Source organism: Branchiostoma lanceolatum, chromosome 9, assembly GCF_035083965.1.
Source record: "Branchiostoma lanceolatum isolate klBraLanc5 chromosome 9, klBraLanc5.hap2, whole genome shotgun sequence".
NCBI classification, from domain to species: Eukaryota; Metazoa; Chordata; class Leptocardii; order Amphioxiformes; family Branchiostomatidae; genus Branchiostoma; species Branchiostoma lanceolatum.
In genome coordinates this window covers 14754720-14772396 of record NC_089730.1, presented here as the reverse complement: position 1 = coordinate 14772396, position 17677 = coordinate 14754720, and the positions used below count along the sequence as shown (strand labels likewise).

At 41.1% G+C, this 17677-nt stretch overlaps 1 protein-coding gene and 3 non-coding genes across 4 annotated transcripts; 3 read left to right on the top strand and 1 right to left on the bottom strand.

The window, feature by feature from the left end:
- Positions 1 to 5436: 5436 nt before the first annotated feature.
- Positions 5437 to 13792, bottom strand: LOC136442622 (dopamine beta-hydroxylase-like). Its single transcript, XM_066439567.1, has 13 exons — positions 13718 to 13792; positions 12976 to 13122; positions 12298 to 12477; positions 11989 to 12146; positions 11721 to 11934; positions 11345 to 11447; positions 10838 to 11004; positions 9595 to 9738; positions 8668 to 8706; positions 8080 to 8139; positions 7834 to 7961; positions 7410 to 7560; positions 5437 to 6767 (listed from the first exon to the last, which is right to left on the bottom strand). The coding sequence occupies exons 1-13, from the start codon at positions 13790 to 13792 to the stop codon at positions 6696 to 6698; spliced, it is 1638 nt and encodes a 545-aa protein (XP_066295664.1). The 3' UTR covers positions 5437 to 6695.
- Positions 13793 to 16461: 2669 nt separating this feature from the next.
- Trnav-cac (transfer RNA valine (anticodon CAC)) lies at positions 16462 to 16534 on the top strand. Its single transcript has one exon. It is a non-coding gene; the product is annotated as a tRNA-Val (tRNA).
- A 343-nt stretch (positions 16535 to 16877) lies between these two features.
- Trnav-cac (transfer RNA valine (anticodon CAC)) lies at positions 16878 to 16950 on the top strand. Its single transcript has one exon. It is a non-coding gene; the product is annotated as a tRNA-Val (tRNA).
- A 324-nt stretch (positions 16951 to 17274) lies between these two features.
- Trnav-cac (transfer RNA valine (anticodon CAC)) lies at positions 17275 to 17347 on the top strand. Its single transcript has one exon. It is a non-coding gene; the product is annotated as a tRNA-Val (tRNA).
- The last annotated feature ends 330 nt before the right edge of the window (positions 17348 to 17677 follow it).

Sequence of the window (17677 nt, the reverse complement as noted above, 5' to 3'; positions counted from 1 at the left end):
GTCTTCAACACTATGAAGTTAACAAAAAAAAATGTTAATAGAAAATCTACAAGTACTATCATAGCAATAGATGTGAGCGACCTATGCCATAAAAAAACTAAACGGAGCAAGCACATGTATATTACCTAGCATGACTAAGAAGCAAGCATTTATAACCTATACAGGCTGAGAAGCTAAAGATTATTGAAGCTGTTTAATCATTCATCTTTATAACACGCAGTCACAGTTACAACATTCTTATATCACTGCACCTAACTAGACAGACGCAAGTAGAACACCACCTGAAGTATGCGTTACTGGTACTATTTTTGTGTCCATACAATGCGCATGGAATCCCTAATTTGTTGAGGAAGCGAACATGCTTTAGTTACTAGGCTCTATATTTCGTCGATGTTGAATCAATTCGTTTATTTGCAAAGACATGCCCGAAGGCTAATTGCAAATACATGTAATGAATAGAGATAAGAGTGATATCAACAGATGATACCTATACTAAGATACTGATGAAGTGACATGCTAAGATCTAGGTCCACTTCTGTTGGGTTTCTTCAATAATATGGGGGTTCCTTGGTTTTAAAATTCAATAGTAGAATTGTTCTCTCTTCATCAGCAATTGTGGTAAAGCAGGAATATATTTTGGACGCCTCTGTAAACAATTGGCTTCTTTCAACATCATTAAGTAAACACCTTCAAATGAAATGACTTTCGTCTTCCGCTGTATTTCATGAGCGATGTTTTACAAATTCATAGCACCACAAGTTGTATCATATAAATCAGGCCTGACCACAACAGACCAGCGCGGCTAGTGTGGGTGGTACGTCGGCATGTCCCACCCGCCATGTTTGATCCGCCATGCTGGGCACATCAAAGTCGGTGTGTGACGGGGCAGGGGGGATGGATGGACGGGCTACAGGAGCGAACTGTGCCGCGCCACGCCCACCCATCCATCGGTCAATCTGTCCCGTTTAAACGGTCATACCAGTTAGCATGAGCCACCACCAGGCCTTTAATTCTATATACTCTCTCTAGCAGAGGAATGGGTACGGCTGGTTTTTGACGTGTTTTTAGGCATTTTTGTCGGGCTTTCTATTTTGTCCCATTTTCTTTATATCGCCAACCCATACCAACAAAAACGGCTAAAACACGTCAAACACCAGTCGGACTCATTCCTCTGCTTAGAGAGTATATCATACGGGGGTATGGATCCTAGAATTCGGCAAAAAGGGGGAAAATAAGCAGCGAGAGGCGTCAGTCCGCGGGAAGGTTAAATCAACATCTCCCCCTCCCTGACTGCGCCTGGTCATTGCAACCCAATGGCCAAACTCCTGTGGCAAAATCATTCTCCCTACAGACAGCGTCGTTAGACTGGTAGAGATTATCAGTTAGCATGATGCTTTCGAATCATGCTTCTAAAGAGACGGGAATGCTCCCTTTAGTCTTTGTAAACTAAACTTTGTTGGACTAACACACACACACACACACACACACACACACACAAGACAAGGAAGCTTGCTTTAGTGTTAGTAAGTTATCGTTGTAAGACTGTGGTGTTACCTAAGCCACAAGACAGACCACGGTGCGATCTCAAGGCTTACCTTCACAAGAATATATCTGTACCACCCCCTGTCATAATTCTAGGTCTTCCGAAAAGCCCTTTTTTTATTCAAATGTCTTTTGCCCCAAGTGTATACACTGCGAAATCTATTTACAGGGTAACATATAGAAGAAAGACAGGATAAAGTTGTGACTGAACAGTTAAAACCAATAAGTGTATATTCATTGCTTCGTATAATGAATAACTTACTAGTTGTTTGGTAGCTTAGATGTGGAAAAATACTCAATCATCCAGATGAGTGTTGTCCAACCAGTAACAAGAAGCGTAAATACATGTACAAAAGCTTAACATAATTTGTATAACCTATGTAAAAGCTCTGTTAACGTATTTAAATGTGCATTGTAACGATTTTATTGTATAGTGTCCAGTTACCAGGGCTATCCATTTATTGATAGCCTCCGGCTAGTTGGGTAGCCCTAGCTGTATGTCTTTTTATACAGCCTATATAATAAATCAAATCAAAAGTTGACAACCAGAAGACATCAACAAGAACAGTAAGGCTGCAGCCTGTACATGTATTGATAGTAATGTTTCGTCTGGTGAACTAATCACGGCACTCTCAATCCTTCACATTGTAGCCGGACGTGGTGTAGGCAGTATGTGAAGAATTGTAGATCGTGACTAGAAGGAGATTCTACCGGACAAAGTAGGACAGGGCTCATAGCTAGCTGACCATGTGGTAACCCGCAACATGTCCTTGTCTCATCTACACCTGATGAAATGCCCTAACCTTTACGATTACTTTACGGAAAAGTCCTAAACTTTGTGGATACAGGTTCGCTGTACCTGATTACCTGTATACAATACCCAAGAACCGAATCCAAAGTCCAAGTCAAAACCCGTATCCAAAAAGCCTGAACGAAATACAAATATATACATTTCTATTTAGACATCTTATTGAGTAATCTGACCATATAATGATAAAAAAAGCAACCTTGAATCAAACAAGATTAGACTAAAATACACTCGTCTCTTTCTGTAACTGTTGGTTCAATTTTAGGTCAACTATGAATTTTGCTACCTACAAAATATCCAAGTTTACCATGAGGTTGGTACCGAGTGGAATTGTCATTATGTATCCCATATACTCAAGTAAAATTTCACTCAGAATGAAGAACCAGCCCTCACATAAACCAAACTAGGGTGCTTTCTAGTTTAGTTTGGAATTTGTATTAAGGCAACTGATAAAAGGATACCTGCTTCTTGCTTATGTTGAAAATTATCATGTTTTGAGCCTCTCCTCTGTTTGTCAGTCACCGACAAAAAAACATCTAAGGTAACTTCAACATTTAAGCTGAACCGATATCAAATCTATTTGCGATACGTTCAAATATTAAAAAACTCGTTTATCTGATGAATGCTAGATTTTGACAAGGGCTTAATTTTTCTATTACATGATTAATACATATATAACCAATGTTAATGTTAAAACCTCTTATTTGTAACTTTGAAAGTAACTTTCTCAATATCCTGAAAGGTAAAAAGGCAAACTTATACACGAAGGAAGAGAAAACACGCCTTTGTTTTGGTAGCTTCATGCACGGGTTCTTGATCATACAATTGGTTCTGTTTTTGCTGAACAGAAACTTTCACACTTACACGACTATGGAGCTAAACTTTGTTAAAATCACACACAAATATCGAATGCCAACTGCGGAATACTACTGTACTTCCAAGGGTTATACCATCTGTTATTTCCATATAACATGTTGCATGTCCAGTGCTTTGGATGGAGGCTGTTACTCATTAACGCAGAGTCAACATCTTCGCTTTTACACATCTACTGGCAAAAATACCAAGTTTCATTCGCTGATGTCAAATAAACGTGAATCAAAGTACCTTTACCTCAGTTTTCTAAAAACGTGAAAAGTAACATACCTTCCCGTTTTGCAAACGGGTCGCCAGGAAACGCTCTCTTGGGTGGTAGGGTCGATCCAGAAAGTGCCCAACGGCTGCGGTATATGCTCCTGAAAACTGGCAACTCCAGATCCTGACTGAGCGCGGATCCTTAAACGGTAACGCTCGCGTCTCAGTAAGGTATTAACGGTAATTTTCCGGTGTTGACGGACAAAGTAAACCGAATCAAAACGGCTCCACCTTTAACTGTATGTAGTCTATCTGTGAATACACCACAGGGGCTGCTGCAGTGAATGGATCCGTACCTAAGCCGATCCGCGGTCAAAGTTCTCTTCTGAACCGTGCGAAATGGAAGAGTTCTAGCTTCCTGTCGCCGGCAAAACTGTTAAGCCAACACACGGTGATCCGCTTATGTAGAGTCAATGTCGACTAAAGCCGGGCATGGTTTTTACATCAGGAGCTTTCCACACCTCGTGATCTTGAAACACTACTCGTACGTAACGACAAAAGGCTTGTCTAAAACCGACGTATAATACAGCCGAGGTCCAAAGAGGTTGACACAGCTAACGAGTCGGTTCTCGGGTAACTTTAGAAGTATCAAGAGCCTTTCTGTGTGACCGCCGTGTTTTCGCGCTAAGTCGGTAATCTTCTAACTCCTGTGAGATAGTGGTTGGCATGTTTTTTTGGGAGCGGTCGTTGGGTCAGGAGTGAAGACAGCTATTGTGAGGTAATGTAGGCTTGTCGCGCGGTGCCCGCTGAGTGATGAGAGCTCGTTATCGCCACAGTCCGTCCGTGAAGAGAAAAACATCGCTTTCAGCTCGGAGGGAAACCTCTGATTTTCTTTCTTTGGTGAGACGCAGACGGACGTTTCTTTTGTGAGAGGGAGACGCGCCAGGGATGAAAAGAAAACGTACAACTGGGACCGGGCCGTAAAGCACATGTGTAATCACTTGTCCTATTTTTACCTTTGCTGAGAAGGTTATGTTTTCGGTGCCGTTTATGGTCGTTTTTTTTTTCTTTTGTGGTCAGCATAATTCGAGAAGCTGTGGATGGATCCGTGAAATACTTGTGTAGGTGTCGGGAAAACGAAGGTCAAGTTTGATAATGGGCCCCCTAGCGGCTTTCTGAGGCGCTGCAGTGGTACTTCCGGATGTGATATTTCGTGTTCTTTGAGTGGTAGACAGCTCTTGGGACCGGGAAGAGAGTAAGTGATGTAGGTTTGGGTCCCTAGCGTTTTTTTGCACTACAGGGCCTTATTTACATACTTTGTTAGGAAACACTACAATACATTTCTAAGCTAGGAAAAGACGTTCATCCTTTGAACACCTTGTGTTATTTGGGTGGCCAAAGAGGACCTAATTTGCATTAGCAACAAGAAAAAAAATCATAATTTAAGGTATGAGATCATGGAAATCTAGTGTTGTTGTTGTCGGTTCAGGATTGCACTGTGGGCTGCACCTTTGGGCGAAACGATACTAAACCAGAAGATGGTCGAAACTGGTCGAGTTTATCACGGTGTATCCCTAGCAGATTTCTCAATGCAAATCTATGATGATATGCTGATACTACTTATTCTTCTGATTCATAAGGCTGCTGCTGGTGATCTTCTAACACAAAACAGTGAACTACTGACATGCAGTGTAAACACTATCATACATGTACAGCCACAGTTACACTTAAAAGCTGGCCTTTTTGCCAAACCATGTACCATTGTTATCTCTTTGAAAAAGTGAAGCTAGACGTAAAGAAATGGCAAAATTGAGTTTGTTATGATTTGGGTATGACGACCTGTTTCGTCATGCCTTCCGCTGTGTTGGATAAACATTATAAATAAGTACATAAATAGAATTACTTTTCCAGGTCTTGGGCTTTAATTTCCAAGCCGTAATTTACCTTACATATTTATTTGTATGCATTTACCTGCATTTTTCTCAAAAACACTATCTTCCCCATTTGATTTTCTCATTGAAAATTCATTTTGCGAGGTTTTCATACTTTTTAAAGTTACTTATCTGCACAAATTTCCGCATTGCTAATCGTTTACAACAAATAGTCAAAGCAAACGTAAACTTCTTGCGTTTGTCGACTGACTTCGATTTTTTTCTGTCCTCAGTATTTGGACTTAGTAACAGGTTTTGACATATCGGAATTCTGGAGAGCTTCCAAGTCAATGTCGTAACGAACATATGCTTGGTCATGTGGAAGGTGCCCGAAATGCAAAAACCGGGCGCAAAACTCCATCACTACATCCTTTAACCCCTTGTCAATCACCATAACACTGAAGGTTATCACGCCTGTATACTGGCTAAAGGCGTTCTTCACGACTCCATTTTCTCAGCTGATTTCGTAATGGGTGACAGCTCGGCATGTTGTCTGTCTATTATGCCAATTTCTCCCATTTCCTAGCGACATGTGAAGCCTGGTAGAGTCTAGATGATAACTTCTGATTGAGCTGATGGTGTCCTTGTTTAGCCGGCATGATTCACGTATATTTGCCGCTAAATGACGCACTACCAATATCGGAGTGTGGTAGCGATATTCACGATCGATATGCAACTTGAACATTTTGTCAACTTAAAGTGTATTTCCTCTAGGGTATTTTCGATTGCTTACAAGCCAGTATACTAATTCGTACATCATTTTGTAAACATTCGTGAGAAGACTATAACAACAGCCACAAGAGAAGCCTGCTTCACTATTTGTATCTAACATCGACGAAGACAGGTGGAGTTTCTTCATATCTGGTGAGAACTGTATCAACATCTATTATCAGTTCAATATGATATGATATAATGATCATCATCATATTATTCTTTCATCCTGTCGGACGATCTGTTCAAAGTCGATTGACTCGACCGAGAGCGGCTAGTCCAGCTCTACTCTTGCAGAGTTTGCCACATGTAGTGCAGGTAAAGGCTGATATAATGATTAAAGATACTGAAAATGGTAAGATACGTCACAATACGTGGCTTCATCTTTATGTTTTACAGGGTATGATATAAGTTTCCGGTGGTTAGGCAACATTACATGTATCTTTGCCGTTTGACCTCATTGTCAGTGGAACATTAAAAACAGATGAAATCTTTGGAATTCTTCGCCAAACCTCGTAAATTCTTATCACACTTTGCCGCATAAATCTACAACTTAACAACTTAACATTCAATTCTGTCGCATATCCTATTGATGTTCTAACTGTAGCAGAAATCCGGATGTTGACTACCCATCATGCACGGCACATCCGCTGAGGATTCTGGGGTTTCTGGATGTCGGGCTGTTCTATATCGTTCCACTTCCCCTGTGGAAAGCAAGAAAATGTTCAACTTGCCAGTTTTCGTCGATGAGACAACAGAAGCATCAATGGCATTGTTATCTTTGAAGCAGAAGCTTAAGATGAGTGTCAAATCTTATTCCACACACAATTCAATTTATAAAGTCTGCGTCTGTATCTGTATCTATATAGCCGGCATAAACGCCCTTCGGCGTAACACACCAGCTTCGCAGGCACGCGTCGCGGCAGCAGCTGGTTATGTTACACCAAACGACCTGTCACGTCTAACCTTCGAATATCTAACTGCATGCATTGTTTAAAGCTGTCAAATGAGGATACTTCTACGGTACTTGGTGGCAACGAGTTCCAATCTACGATCGTTCTAGGAAAATACGAAATTCAAACCTGCACTAGTGGTCACCTCTGCATAGGGACAACCTGGCTATCATGGTCACTTTCTGGGTGCACATTACATCATTTTTCTATAGTGGCCACCTGTTTACTATGTGTATTTCACTCCAGTCCCTTGAGTGATCGTACATGCATGCATTTTGGAACAATATATCAACTTGAAGGCATTTATCAATCGTCATTATATATAGCACATTTGTATAAACATCAATACTGAATGATATTAGTACCGGAATCTGCGACTACATTCAGTCCTACCTCAAAGATTGCACCGCTGGTTTTCTGGCACATGACGTCTATTGGTCCGCGTCGGTAGAGTGACGTCAGATAGGCCGTTGTCAAGGGGTTCCATGGCATGTCAGAAAAATCGTCTGCAACGTTTGGTGGTTTGCTCGATGCCCCAAACAAGCTAGTAGTAAACAGACCATGTTGATACGGTTGTCAGAAGAGGGTTAAAAAGATGATTGACACACCTTTGAGACAATTCAGGTAAAAACAGACGCATCAACTAGATTTACTGGCCAACTCGCCAGGGACACAACAAACAAAGAAGCAAGCAAATAAACAAACAAACAAACAAATGAATAAAACCCTTACACTACCCTATTCCACTACCCTGTTTCATGGTAAATAAATAGACTCAAGTTTTAAGTTTATTCACGTGTTAGTTTTTCCAATATACCTGTACACCACGTCGAAGAATCTGTCCAGAGCCGAGGCTGCCGCCACACTCTTACAGGCCTGTAGCGGTGAGGCTGGGTAGTAGTGGATGTAGTTCAGACACATCTCATCATGGATACCGTACCCACCCTGAGGAAAAGGTGGTAAAAATAATTTATTTTCAGTTCTTTCAACTTTGTTGTTGATGAAGCGATTAAAACGCATTAAATTGGAAAGTTATCAGAAAGTCGTTATATGAAGTCCTTACTAGAGTAACGCTGCGACGACTTGCGGTGTTGTATTTACAGCTGGTCATCAGGACATCGCCCTTTAAATGTCATTAAATGTCATGAATAATCATTTGAAAAATCATTTTTTCTACTATTCATACATGTTGTCCCCGAATCGTACCATACAGTGACGAATACTGACGATAGCATGAAATGAGAAGGTGCTAGGGAAAATTAGGCAAAAATCACATGCTGGAAGTAGTAAGCAACATTTGTATATTTTATCAAGTGTATCATGGTGATGGATGTAATTCGAATTATGCATGGCGGGAAATAATTTTGTAGATACAAGACCATGTTGTCGGAAAGTGATTGCTTGCAACTACTGTACCAGCAAAAAGCCTTGGAGCAGGATGGGTCGATTCTGGTTAGCACCGCATGGTGGCTGCAAGTACATTAGTTCTAATGGTATACAGACGTGTGTGCACGCAAATAGATATAGGTTCATCTAGAGTTTCGTCTGAAATCTTGTAAAGAGAGCACAAAGGGCCTTTGATTGCAACGCCATGGCTACGCCAACGACAAACAACGTAGGAGAATCTTTCGTACAAAAGTGGTTTGCTTACCGGTAGTACGGTTACCTTTCTTCGTAATGGCCGTATCCCCTGTAATTACAGAATACAACATTTTAAAGGTTTCCATTCAACTTGACAGCGCTGCGACCTCAATTGGATTTATGTAGCCCTTGACTTCATGATTGGAATGTAATGCAAAGTGTAAAAGTATGACTGAAAAGACAATAAACGCACAAAGCGTACTTTTTAGAATGTATGAAATAGTTTTAGCGCTCTGTCAAATCGCTCGGACGCATCGAGGTCGCTACCCTGACCCTACTGGAATGGGGATATAAAACTGTCCTACATAATGCGCCAACGTGCGACCGATTTAAAAACTGCACAATAATGAAGCATGCAGCAAAGTCAGCTCCGGACACGCGCCAATTCCATAAACAACCATCCATTCGTCTTATCCCAGCGATGTTTGATCGATTGCTGGAGCTGTTTTTCACAGGGGGATTCAGGACACGCGCGTTCTCTCGCCCCGTGAGGGGACAGGGTAATGACTTTGTGTGAGCTCTAGTCCATACATGTGGGCCAGGGAAGCAACGTAAGTCATCATGTATACTGTAGGATATTGATAAAACCAGATACTTCACAAGAAGAAGAAAGTCAGAGTAGGAACACATCGCATACGAAACCTATCGACACCATAGCTATATTATGTATAGATTACACACAACTAGTTTCAGAACTGGTGTTCATTTCATTCTATTCTCACTGTCTGCCTGTCTCTTCTTCTCTCTCTATCGTATGCTCTCTTCTGTCTGTCTGTCTGTCTGTCTCTCTCCTGCTTTTTGTCTCCGTCTGTCTCTCCTTTCTCTATCCCTTCCATTCTCTGTCCATCTCTCTCGCTCTCCCTCTATCTCTCTCTCCCCCCTCTCTCTCCGTCTCCCTCTCTCTGTCTGCCTCTCTCTCTCAGTACAGGCACTTCACCTCAAACATGGTGCTGTAGTGGTTGTCTCTGTTCAGCTCGGGCAGTTCCACTCCGCCTCTCACGTGCTTGGTCCACACAGCTGTCCCTGCCAGGTGCGTGTGCAGCTGCGAGGCGAACACCTGAATGCCACCTGCGGGGAGGCCCTGTGTGAAAGACAGTGTGAAAACAGGACCTCAGCATTAGTGGATGAATGAATGAATGAACAAATGAATTAATGAATTAATTAATACATTGGTGAATGAAAGAGAAATTATGACTCCGTCGTCATGCCCGTGTGAGGCGAGATCGGCCAAATACATGTACAATACGAGGGGGAGTCAAAAATAAAGCAAGTAATTTTATAACAAGTTCATTTTTTATCCAATGAGTTGAAATTTAGCACCTAAAATCACTTGTATTACTTTTTGGCCCCCTTCGTACAATCTGCATGTAATTTTACTTGTATTGTGTCTCTGTCATAGACCGTATATGCCATGGGCCATCTACAAGAATAAGTAGAAGACGTATAGTATACGTCTTCTACTTATTCTTGTAGATGGCTCATGGCATACGAACTCCATTTGTATTTTCGAGAGCACATACATAACACGTTCATGTGCAGGCTGTAGCCAAAATCAAAGTAATTAGGATTGAGGACACGTAGCCAGTGTAATAAAAGACAAGATGTTATGATTGGTTGGTGTGACCTTCGCGGTACCTTAATCGGGCAGTAATCAACCGGGATTAGGAGCACGTAACTATCCTTAAAGGAAACAAGAGTCCGTAGGATGCAAACCTCCGTGAAGTAATTATGGTGTGTGCGCTGTGGGCAAAGGTGTTTGATACCCTCTTAACCAGGAATAACAATTTTCTTGAAACCCTTTTCCATTTATTTCCCAGGTAGTGGTTTATTGTAACACTATGCAGTATTCAACCTGTGAAGGCAGTGTAATAAGCCGGAGCCTAACATTTGCTTGGAGACTAGGTAGCGCCAGCTGTGGGCTGTACCACAACTTCAAGACGGGGGTGTCGTTCTGTATCATTATATTGCCTAGAAATTCTGCTACCTTGCCCCAAATCAACGGGCATCATCTCGCCCATACTGTATGTAGAAGACGATATGGCAATACTTACAAACGCATCAGAGGCATCTTGCAATTGAGTTATAACTGCGAACACACGGACACAATCAACCGCAATACCTCTGTAGGAGGTGAACCTACTGCACGGTGGTACAAAAACACGATAGTTGATTGTCCTGACCTTAGATGTGCACTTTGCGGGACAGTACCCTGTGATGACGTAACCGTCCTGACGTGGCGGTATCGCCATGGACGGCAAGTAACGTAAGCCCAGCTCCATGATACCTGCGTCGTGACGTCGCAGCGTCGGTGTGTAGTGGAATCTGACGCCCGAACTGTCGACAATATCTGTGGAATAATAATATAAAAGTGTCATCTCACGAGAGTTGATAGATCGATTCCGACCGCCCATCAAAAATAGAAGTTTATCCAACATAAGTGTGGTTGCACATGACTGCACCTTGGCGCGTCCGCCATTTTTCATCAAACTTTTTCATCGCTGGGTTCGTAGGATTTTGGAGTATGGCTGGGCTAAAGGATCATGTCTATTTGACTGTTACTGTACCACCAATTTTCAACAATAACTTGTTAAAATCTGGTTCGTTGGCCGGTAATATGTTGTTCAAAAGCTGTAGAAAATGTTTCAGGGACTGCGAAATAAGATAGCAATATTCTTCAGTAACCTTACCATTCCGCCGCTGTGGGTTGTTGTAGTGGATTTCTATCATAGCAAACGTAGAAGCACCCGGACCGCCCAGAGGTATTCCCGCTTCCTCGGGGTAGGCGAATGCCTAATTCAGGAGACAAAGGAAATTGATATTTTAAGGCACATTATATTGGAATTATTGCATTGCCTTGCACTTACCTATGAGGGACAAAAGTGAAGTCGGACGGCACTTTCTTTTTTCTTCTTGTTTGCAAATGTTGAAATGCATCCTGTACCCACGTATCGAAGACTGCGGACTAAAGACATACATGTATCTGTGCACCCATGGCCCAAACAGCGATGACATGTTATGAACCTGTGCATCCATGGCCCACATAGCGATGACGTGTTAACTAACCTGTGCACCCATGGCCCACGCAGCGATCACGTGTTTGCAGGTCTTGAGTTCCGTCCGTTCCTCCTCCCCCTCACATGGTCCGTCGTAACCCGCGGTACTACTCAAGTCGTTCCCACACAGGAATACGGTCATGTGATGCACTGTCTCCTCGTTCCCAGGAGTAATGATGGGCTCGTACTGTAATATTTGAATGACATCGGAAATTTGCAATTGACTTCACATTTCAGTCATTCCTAATATATAGGCAGCAACCAAATAGTGCTGTCACATAATGGGGTTGCTGTAGAAAAGGTTACAACCGTCATCTTCACCTGAAAAAAGGAGAGAAATCTGAAAATTTACCTGAAGTACATGAACCTTGGCAGGGAGTGTCGGAAGTGGCTGTGTTTTGCACCAGTATGTCGTTTCTTCTGGTGGGATTCTTGCCTAAAGAACAGTAGAAAACACAACTATGACAGTCAATACTATGAGATAAAATTAAACCAAAACACCATAGATACAGGATTCAACATTTGAACGCAATCAAACATTACAAAATTACAAAAACATAGTTCTAGGCTAAAGTCTTTGGTGGTACCTGGTTCACCCGGACGTCAAATGATCTCACATCCGGTGGAAAAGGAGGAATGGACATATCGGTCTTCAACAGCTGCTGTCGTTTGGCTCCAAAGCGCATGCGCATGCCGACATTATTCAGATCGGACACAGCGGTGATGTCGTATTCCGGTAGAATATACAACAGGTTGGTCGTTCCTGACTGTCAACAATAGTTTAGAAAAACAAAGCTCGTACTTTAAGCAGACAAAAGAAGGACCATGTCGCAAATGTTAATAATGTTTTACAAAGCCGATAGAATTTACTTTTCTAGTGCCTGTTCAGCACCAAGGAAAGGATCTATATGTGAAGGAAACACTCCGAGAAAAAATCTTATTTCTTAAAACAGATTTCTTCTCTAGTCTTGATATAACACTTGTATGTAGTTACAACAAATCGGTAGGGTGTCTGTTCAGCACCAAGGAAAGGACCAATTTCTAAAGGAAACACTCAAAGAGAAAACCTCTGAAGCCACTGGGATACTTTGACTTATCCCTTCTTTAGTTTGGAGATGAACATGTCTGTAGTTGCAAGTAATCGTTATGAGTGTATGTTCAGCACCAAGGAAAGGACCAATTTTTCAACGAGACAAGCTTTTAGAAGTGTCCATTTTTCAAACATTGGAAATGTTTGCATGAACAATCAACACTTTAGAACTTACATCAATCAGATAGTCCCGTTCGTCGCAGGTGTCGAATCGGCGACTGAATGTGACGCTGACTTTCCTATTGTTGACCGTGTAGTTAATAAGATGATAGTCCTGGCTATTGTCAGTGCGAAAATGTCCCTGGCTGTCTGTCCACGAGTCCTATGGAGAAGAAACACCGAATGAACAAAAAAAAACACCCGCAGATTACGCGTTATTTCTCAAGTTTTATCTCAACTTCTAAGAAATCATTTGCTTCTCCAATGATAAACGTCCGAGACTAAGACTACTGTATATACTGTATATACAACAGTTTTACAACTGCATATTGGGTACATCCTTCGGACAGTGGTGGTTTTGTTGTACAATTCAGCTGTCTTTTGCCGTTGAAGGTTGTAGATCCTTAATTGTCGAAGATCGATTCTACAATGGTCACGCTGAATATCGTAGGATAAAAAGATCGCACGACTAAATCAAAAAGGTATATAACTGTGACATCGACGAAGGTTAGACATTTAGGTAATAAGATACGCAAGGTTCTAGCTACTCAAGCATCTGGATTAAAGTTGGAAACGGTCGGACGTTTCAGACAGCATCCGCTGTCTTTCGTCTCGTTTGGTCACAGACAAAAGGCATCGGATGCTGTCTGAAACGTCCGACAGTTTCCAAATTTTATCCACTTGCTTGAGTACCTGTTATCTTGTGTGTATAAATGTGCCTTAAAGGATAATGATTGCAACGAGATATGAATACAAACCACAGCATTGACTGAGTTTCCCTCGGTCCAGAACACCACAAGATCCGCCTTCCTTAATGTCCCGTCATCGGACATACCGAACGCGAAGCCGTTCCCAATTGTATCTACACTAAGCTGAAATATCACCGTCGATGCTTCGTAGTCTACCTGCCAGTGGAGCCATATTCTGTTGCTGTCGTCCAGGGATGTGTTGTACACTGTTAGGTGTTGACACGTACACAGTACAATACAAAGAGCGAAGCTCAGAAAGGTTGCCAGTAACATGATGGAGGTGTTGTATATAGAATGTGACTGAGTCTCAGCGTTTTATATACGGGAGAAAAGTGAACAATTGAGTATGGCTAACAATGGAGTATTAGCCGCAAATTGGTATAAATAGAAAGAACTGGGTAAAACTAGCTAGAAGCAACTTCAAAGAGCTTGGTAAACGTCGCCCACTTAAATAATGATGCCGTGGTAATACGGCTACAAGGGAAACCTACTAATACACATCGTACTAATCGTCCATTTAACAATGAATTGCGACGAGGCGTAAGAGAGATTATGATTCGTAAAAAGGCCACCGACAGGCCGACATTATTCCAACCATATTGTGGCCAAATGGCAAGGCAAAATGTAGGATTGATGATAAAAATGGTATTACATAAGTTTCTGTTAACACTTTTGGATAAAAAGATCGTTTTTGATTGAGGGAAAGTTTAATCTGTGTAGAAATAATATAATATGAATTTCCTAGTTTCACTGATGTTGATCAAAAGATAGAGCTTGAATATAGACGCTATAGCGTACAAATGTACAAATGTATTAAGCAACGGCATATTGCAAACATTATCGTCTGAAATTGCATATCAACTAGTCTTAATTGAGAGTAGGGTTTCAATTAATAAGGAATAAAAGATACAGTAGTATGGTTCATCAAAATTATTTGTTACGCTCTAAAGCATGTCTTATGTCACAAGTCTCCACTTCTCCTTATATTTTGCAGCTGATACGATGTTCGACGTATTGCGTTGTTTTGGCCTGACCATTAAACCGTCCTTTGTCATCGACGCGTTTTACGTTTTAACGCAAAAAGGTCACGACATAATGGCGTTTCTCTTTGCGTATCTGCAGCGATATCTCCCACTAATAAGTAACGTAATGGCATGTAATCCTTAACAATTACGGAACCAAGCGTCACAGCTCGGTAATTTGATTATTTCCAAATCGCCTCTGTGATTGTTGGTATCAGATATGGCTTTCGGCAGATAAAAGAAGGATAAACGCAAGGCTGTTTTATCCACCCGCTAGGCCGCCATTTTAATTTGCTCATCACCTGTGATTACCATCAAATTGCATGTCGGGACAATTCGGCGTCGTAACATCTTTCTATGACTTTTTTTTCATTCGCAGCCTACGGTGGTACATTTTCGATTTTGAACGATGCATATAAAGAAAATAAATGCACTATCGACCTTTATATCTGCACGAGAGTAATCTTTAGGATGGACAAAGGGCAAGTTATTGAACCATTTTTTTTAAGGACAGGATGACATTTCTACCATGATATTCCCATCCCATCTATATTCTATTGACTTTTTCTCTGGCTTTCTTCCAGTGAATAAATGGATGGAACCGTCGAATTGAACTTATATCCCACACACAAGGTAGGTGTATTCCCCAATGGTAGTGTGTCCACGTGTTGGTTGTTTCTAACGGTTTTGTTCGATGCAATGTCATATTTGACCACTTCTAGGCATTGGACTATGTTGATATATGTAAGGAGATCGCAGTGAACATTGGTTTTGAAATCTGGCCGGTTGTATACGGGAAACAGTTGTCATAGAGAGATTTTTATAGTTTGACAATCCGTGGAAAAAAGCTGATGCTGTAGAAAGACTTTGGGACTGTTAATTGAACATTGTAGCATTGTAAAAATATGAGATTTGTATACTTCCTGTCTAGCCCCCCCCCCCCCCCCCAAAGGACCTGGAGGTCAAGGGACTAGGTAGGTAGGTAGGTACATGTAGGTAGGTATATCAAAACCACCTCGGGATTCCAATGCAGAAGATGTTGAAACACCAAAGAGATCTTCAGCGAGCACTAAATATTCTCCAAGGTTCTCCCATAATCTCTCGGTTCGCTTTCAATGATCTTTAAGGTATTTCAAAGATCTTTCAGTGATCAGTAAGGTATTTCGATGACATTTCAATGTTCTCCAAGGCAATGTTCTCTCTTTGAAAATTGTATTTCGTTTTATGATCTCTCGGTGATCTTTCAATGATCTTTCCGTGATCCTTCAGTGATCTTTTGATAATCTTTCAGTGATCTTTTAATGATCTATTAGTGATCTTTTGGTTATCTTCTGTGATCTTTTTCATCATCTTTCAGTTATCCTTTCATGATATTTCATGATCTTTCAGTAAACCGTCAGTGACATTTCAATGATCTTTCAGTGATATTGCAATGATATTAATCCTTCAGTGATCTTTAAGTAATCTTTCAATGATCTCTAATGTCTTCCTACGATCTTTTAATGATTTTTGTAAAGTCTTTCAAGGATATCCAGGACCAAGGTCTTCCAACCGCCAAGATTTTCCGACGATCTTGGAATGATCAATGTTTTTTTCTGTCGCTGTCCGGTATTGGTCCCAATGATACTGTACCATAGGAACTATTTAATCGATGAAGTTTGTAAAAGCGTTGTTTTATGGACGTTGAGATTGAAAACCTTGGAACATCTACTGGACAGGTTGTCGACAGTTGTCACCGTAGTGTAGTGGTTATCACGTGCGCCTCACACGCGCAAGGTCCCCGGTTCGATCCCGGGCGGTGACAGCAGGTTTCTTTTTTTTTTACTATTTGAAAGTTTAAGGTTCCAACCAGAAATCCACAGGATGGTATGCTATTTTGCTGGGGCAACTTTTATCGTCATTCATAATTCTCAAAACTAGTATATTGTTACAGATAGATATAAGTGACTATTCAACACGAAGAAAAGTATCATTTTTTTGTAGAAAAAAAACTTTTTGGGAATTTTTACGAGTAAGGTGGTACATTTTGGTCCGTATGATACAATGATATCTTGAAAGCAACTATATAGTCTGCGAAAAATAACTGCTTTATCTTTTTTACAATTGAAAAGGTTGGAACATTTATCATAAAGGTTTTTTTGGCAGAAGTCACCGTAGTGTAGTGGTTATCACGTGCGCCTCACACGCGCAAGGTCCCCGGTTCGATCCCGGGCGGTGACAGTCTTTTTTCCTTTTATGGACTGTTTGAAAGATTCTAACCAAAAATCCTCAGGATGGTAGTTTCTTTCCGGGGGCAACTCTTTTCGCCATCCGTTCTTCGTTGTGATGGCATTATCAAAACTAGTACACTGTTTCATCAAATCGATATGATATCTGTTTAGCACCAAGGAAAGGACCAATGTTTTGAGGAAAACAAGAAAAAAATCCTTTTTGGAACTTGTACGAGTAAGATGGTACGACGTTGCCTATATCTAGTTTGGAAAGAATTGATATTACTAACAGATTGAAAAAGTTGGAAGATTTATCGTAATAATTTTATCACAAGTCACCGTAGTGTAGTGGTTATCACGTGCGCCTCACACGCGCAAGGTCCCCGGTTCGATCCCGGGCGGTGACAATTTGTATTTCTTTTCTTTTTATACGAACTTTTTATTCGACGTCATTTGCTCCCTGTTTTATTACAGTGAACGTCCAATTACCCTCTACCATGTCGCCGGGGAATTCACATCATAGCTACTATAAAGTGAATGAAATGTATCAATTTTTTAATCATCCACAAAATCATATTCTCTTATCGTTGAAGAGATTTATCAGTCACGTATAATCACAGTTACTAGAATATTCTTCAATCAGTGACATATTCTAAAGGTAACCAACACGTACCTCCAAATTTTCGACGTCCACTGTACGTCTTGATCACGGAGTGACCTAGTCTCGCGAGAACACG